General features: G+C 37.6%; 1 protein-coding gene across 2 annotated transcripts in view; it reads left to right on the top strand.

Moving 5' to 3' along the window:
- The first annotated feature begins 378 nt into the window (after positions 1–378).
- Positions 379–6,000, top strand: part of cep104 (centrosomal protein 104) — a 32,733-nt gene continuing 27,111 nt past the window's right edge. For both annotated transcript variants that reach the window (XR_001428101.1, XM_015057745.1), the window contains exons 1-5: positions 379–589; positions 1,246–1,384; positions 1,767–1,829; positions 3,924–4,006; positions 4,605–4,773. Coding sequence is in view for 1 of the 2 variants with exons in the window: in XM_015057745.1 (XP_014913231.1) it covers positions 396–589; positions 1,246–1,384; positions 1,767–1,829; positions 3,924–4,006; positions 4,605–4,773 (648 nt within the window). In the remaining variant the exon portion in view is untranslated. The remainder of the gene's footprint in view (positions 590–1,245; positions 1,385–1,766; positions 1,830–3,923; positions 4,007–4,604; positions 4,774–6,000) is intronic.

Genomic DNA, 6,000 nt, shown 5'->3' with positions numbered 1-6,000 from the left:
CTTAAAGCATAAACCTTAGATTTTGATAGTGCGGTATGGGTTCAGAAACCTAGCTCATCTTTTGCTCCCTATGAAATAAAATTGGTCTTGACCTGCTATATCTGTCTACTTTTAAAATGAGTTTTAACAGTAGCTATATGTGTTAAAGGTAACTAAGAAATCTATTTTCTTGGTTTGATTGCTGAATAAAACCCCTTATGTCTACTATTTAAGATTTAGAACAATTAAAAGTAGATTCTGAATAGAGTTGTCCCTTATGTATAAAGAGTGAAGAATAAAAGTACAGTTTTATTTCTTAAAAATATGTTGACATATGGTTTTATTATTTATATAATAGCATGTTGTTTTCTCAAGTTGCTCTTTAATCTACCTTTTAAACTGAGCCTAATATTTATATGTATCAAAATTTCTGCAGGCTGTGTTCGTATCCTCAGCACCTCACCCTTCAACTGGTGGAGAGATGTAGAATAAGAAAGCTGCAACTGCTGGCTCACCAGTACATGATCCCAGCCAAGGTTGAATTTCATGTTGGTGACAGCCTGCCTGAAGCCGGCCCTCCAGGCTTCCCTGGACAGTTTCACAGACTTGGGTAAGACCTCAGACTTTACCAGGCTTAATTCTGACAATTTTATTGAGCATGCACTATTTTTACATAGTTTGGAAGATTCCTCAATTTTGCAGACCTTTTTTCACTCAGACCATTTTCATGTTGAAATGCCTAAAAAAAAAAATAAACACACTAAAACTGGCGATTTTTGGAATTTATACCAACAAAATAAAGGCACTAATGTCCATGAAGAATCTGCATTCATCACAGGTCACTTATTTGGCAAGTAAGTGTTAGATGTTGTGCAATCGCACTGATCTAATTTAGTCCAGATGCAAAGAAACCTGTAAAATGGCCTTATACACACTCTGAAAATCAAGAGCCAGTTTCAGCACTGCAAGGTTTCAGGATTTACAGAACCAATTCCATGTTCCAATATGAATCATTTCTACTCAAAGTGTTATAAAAACTACTTAAAATTAAGTCTCGAAAAATATTATATGAAAACTGTGCGACCATTCTACCACAGTAAATGTGGATAATCACATCAGCATTACACGATGGTCACTCACTGGGAAATCATAATGGATTTATTGATTGAATGATTGAGAAAAAAATTAATGAATTGACATTTGTATTCTCTAGCACCTGCTCAAGGTATGATCTAATCTAAAATAACAGTTGCACTTTTTCAACAGGTATGTGTCTTTATCGGATAACGAGAAGACGGGCTTCAAAGCCCGGGAGCTGAAGTCGGTCCACGTTGATGCCGTCGGAACATATCTGAGAATAACCCTCCACAGGAACCATGCCAACCGTTACAATCGCTACAATCAGGTAATCTGTTGGTGCATTTCTCCCAGATCAGAAACAAAGCTACTGGGGTTGCTTCAGGTTGGTTTTCATTTTGGTTCTCTACCAGAGGTAAAAATTTTTGCACAGTATCTTTTTCTTGAAAAAAAAAAAAAAGACTGATTTACTGATCTTAACTGAGGTAGTTGAGGCCTGCAATATTTAAGATTTTGCTTTTTTTGAAACCTCAGTAACAAGTTAATGGAGTAATTTTGAAAGGTGGATCACTCCTGGGAAGATTCACTAGTTGTTCATGTTTCCTTCATTTGTGGAGAATGGTTCAATGTGTTTCATTTGAAGCCAAAATTCCCCAAAAAGGACTTTTTAATTCTTCTCAAACTGATGTCAATAAATTTGACTTCTTCAGGTTGCACTGGTCGCCATTAACGTTCTGGGAGATCCTTTGGATAGTATCACACGTAACACAGGGGTAAGTGAACAGTCTCCTCATTTCTATCTGTGGTGAATTTACATTTGTACAACAGAAGGGGGGGATGTTGAACTGTCTTTGGACTCACCATTGACTGGTCGGGCAGATTAAATAGATTTTTTTTTTAATACAACCTTAGACCAAACCCATGACACATTTCAAATTTTAATTTTGCAATGTTAAGAAATCTTTCTTTCATACTTTATTGCATAACATTAACATAATGTTGGTCAGTTTAGCACTTTTTTTTTTTTAACTTAACAGCAGAAGCCATTAAGTTTGAGATATTCCTTTTTTGTTTTCACAAGCTGAAGTAGCTGCAGATAATTGACAGAATAAAGCAGGATGTTGGTGACGGAGACGCACCAACATCCTGCTCGCACGACCTATTCAAATGAGTTAATTTATAATTTTGGCTCAATTTTCAAAGTATTTATTGTCACATTGGTATAGGCATATAGTTAAGGCTCTGGCCCAACTAAACTCCACAAGTGCCCAAACTTATTTGTACAAGTGTTTATGTATGTCATCCGTGTAGTAATGAGACACAAAGAGAGGGCACTATGTAATCAAACAGGAGACCTTCAGTTGGTGAGTGTAATCAGATAGTCCTGCAGATTGATGGCTCCTGGAGGAGCGAGACTGCCTTAAAACACACACGCGCACGTACATGCAATAACACACAGAAACGCAAGGAAAGTGTGGAGTCCCCTCGCACAGATTCCAGTGAACAAGTCGTGCATTGTTGCTTCTCTAATCCCGCTGAGCACCTTCATTACTGCAATGTTCTTGCCTGTTGGCCACAGCTGGGTCTCCTGGATCTGCTTTATGTTTGTTCTGGATGTTGAAACTGTGATGTAGATATGTAAAACGAGGATTATTTACTTCTTGGTTGAACTAAATTTGATTAAAAACATCTCATCTCTACCTTGTCAGCACTCCTTTCTTTAGGAGTGTTGAAGTATTATTTACAAAATAATGCAAAGTTGGCACTTAGAGCAACTTTGCATTAAAAGTGTCATTATTTATCGAATAACACATCATGACATCAGTCATAGACATTCATGAAGCCTCCTTCATGTTCATGACAGGTTATGTCATGTTTATGACTGTGTCACGTTAGTCTTACTCACTCCCCGTCCAAATAAAGTGCTACCAAAACGGCTTCTGACACAGCAACACGCTCCTCTACTTTACATTAAGGGATTACAATCTTTTCTTTTATGTTCCTTCACACAAAACGGTGGCCTTCAAAAACTTGTAGGCAAGTGTCCACTTTGACTAGACCTGATGTTGTCACTTAAGGCTTTACTGGAAAGTTCCAGCACTTCCTGCTGGCTAGGCAGCAGGAAGTGCTGCATGACGATAAACTTTGTTCCATGTCATGACAGCAGCTTTTAAGCTGAGATATTGGAAACATTTCATCAAACGCTGGTTTGTTTGTGTAATTATTAACTTTCAAAGCATTTGAAGGACTGAGTGGGGATTTATGTGTGTGTTTATGTGTTCGCAGTAGTGTGTGTTCCAACAGAGCTTTTCAAAAGTATTTTTATGCCATTAACATTTTCTTACAAAACCACAAACTTCAGTTTATTTCGTTAGGATTTTATTTGATTGACCAAGATAAGGCAGTCCATAATTGCGCAGTGGAAGCAACAAAATGCATTGTTTTCAAATTTTATTACAAATGCACGTAAAGCAAGGAAAGCGTCACACTGAGTCGGTACTGTGCAAAACGTCTTTTTGATGTAGTTGGAGCATTTGGGTTTGCATTGGGAATCAGAATTTCCCATATAGAGTTTTATAATTTTTCCATTCAACATGCTCAGTCTGATTGAATGGAACGTCATGGTGTAACGTGAACGCCAATTTTCAAGTAATTCAACAAATTTTCAGTTGCATTTAGGGCTGAACTTTAATCCGTAAATACACCTTATGCATTAAATCCTGAGTTTGACACTCAGGGTTTGATCTAAACTCTTTGATGGATTAAATTAGGGCTCTTTATGACAGGGAAAACTCAAACTTTAGCCCTCCACTATACAGAAATAAGTGTGCAGCCAATCCACTTGTGTAATTTGTCCATCTGTTTAGCCCCAGCCAAGCAGAGACCAGCTGATTGAACTGTCCATCAACAGTACCCAGCAGGAAGCTGCCCTGGACACGACTTTCATGGGGTGAGACTCGGCCGTTGAACCCTGGTTCCTTTGTTTTGTGACAATAACACAGTCCACCAAAACCATTCAGTCTGGGAGACAACCAGACCAGTAAGCCATTCAGGGTCACATACGTTTGAGGACAATGCAGATAGTTTTTTGTGCGAGGAAACAAAACCCATCTTTGAAATATATACAGATATGCTTACTTCTTAACATTTTAATCTGCGTAAATGATACAATTAGATTCTTTTTACATACTTTGATCAGGAATTGTACAGAAGCCTTCTGAGGATTGTGATATAAATAAAGTACAGAAAAAACATTTACATCGGAGCGCTGCAACAAGCAATCCTGTCAAATGGAGAATAATTTACTATATAAAATAATAAATACATTTTCTATGAGTACTCATGGTGTTGTTACATGTCTTTGATCATAAATTTAATCTCTGCGGGATTACCGATGCAATATTACCTGTGGAGATGCAACTTTTTATACAAGTGATCTCAGTCTTTTTTTTTTTTTAACATTCTTCACCAAAGAGCTATTAATTGATAAAAACGTAAACTGAATTCCTACTCCAATCATGCATTTTCATGCTTTCTTTCGCATTCAGCAAATGTTTATCAATCTCCCAATTTGATGATTTGGCCTTCGACATGTACCAGGACCCGGAGGTCGCTCACATCATTCGTCTCTTGGACCAAAAGAAGCAAGCCGTTGTTCGACAGGAGAACTTTGAGGAGGCCAAGAAGTTGAAGCAAGCCATCGCAGACCTTCAGAAGGTAGATTCAAAAACGTTTTATTCCCTTTACATTAAGTAGAAGAAGTATTCGTAATGCAGTCAGCATGGTAGGCATGACATTCACAGAGTGTAAGAGCTTGGAGGGAAAATATCTTGACAGTAAAACAAAGATTTGAAAGAAAGCTGTAGGACAATTTTTTTTTTTTTTTTTTTTACAGAAAAGCAACACACTTTTACACTTCTTCACAGTAATATAACATTAGTATGATACAATTCTTATTTAGAACTTTATCCATTGATTCTGGATTATTTTGATTGTTATAAATAGAATTTAGCAAATTAAAAGAAGCTTTTTTAGCTAGCCAATAGACAGTTTTTGTGAATAAGTAATTCTGTGTTTTTCTCTCTCTTTTAGCTATTTGCATACTCGTATAAACACACGCACATGAGCACGTATGTGTATACACAGCTAAGGTTAAGGAAAGGACACACTAGGGAACGCCCTCTTTAGGGCGTAGCTTAGATGGAGGCCTGCAAAAGGAATCAGAAACTGTTGCTAGGTCCCATTTGCTGTGTTGTCCCTTAAGGAAAGCATGGTGATGGGCCAACGCTGCATTTGGGTCTTAATAAATGAAATTGATGAATTCAACTCACTGACTCTTCAACCTCATAAACTATGGACCTTAGCAGGAGAAAGGATAATCTCCAACACGGTGCAGAGCAACAGAATGAGGAAGAACAGCGGTGGAATAATCTGTGCTCCATTTACCTCTAGAAAATGATTTATATAAAATCATTTTCACTGTCCAACTGCATCATTGTTATTGTTGTACGCCACAAACACATCAGACCTTGTTGGTGCAACTTATGTTCTTGGACGTCAGTCCTAGTATTGCATTAAGCAACAGGTCAGAAAATTAAAACATGTTTTAAAGTAATAAATAAATCATTTATATCTACTTATGACCAGCTAGACCTTTTCACATCAACTCATTATGTTTTGTCCCCTGAAAATCTAAATTATTCTGCAACTTTGTCTCCATTTGTAACAGAAGCTGTTAAACATTGTTCAGATACCTGCTACAGTCCTCCTTTGTGTTCAGCGTTACCATGCAGACCATGAATTCTTAACGAGCTCGACAGCTGCTGTCAGGATACCTGGCCAGTGTGTGTCCGACTCCCAGTTGAAAGGCCTTTTGTAACCAGATAACACACAGTCTTACAAGTACTAGTCGCTTGTTAGCATGGCACGTTAGCATTGTGGACA

This window comes from Poecilia latipinna, unplaced genomic scaffold, assembly GCF_001443285.1.
Source record: "Poecilia latipinna isolate Pla-1442-1.1 unplaced genomic scaffold, P_latipinna-1.0 Scaffold1487, whole genome shotgun sequence".
Classification (NCBI taxonomy): Eukaryota; Metazoa; Chordata; class Actinopteri; order Cyprinodontiformes; family Poeciliidae; genus Poecilia; species Poecilia latipinna.
Note: the sequence above shows the minus strand (reverse complement) of the source record. Positions and strands in the feature narration are given on the sequence as shown.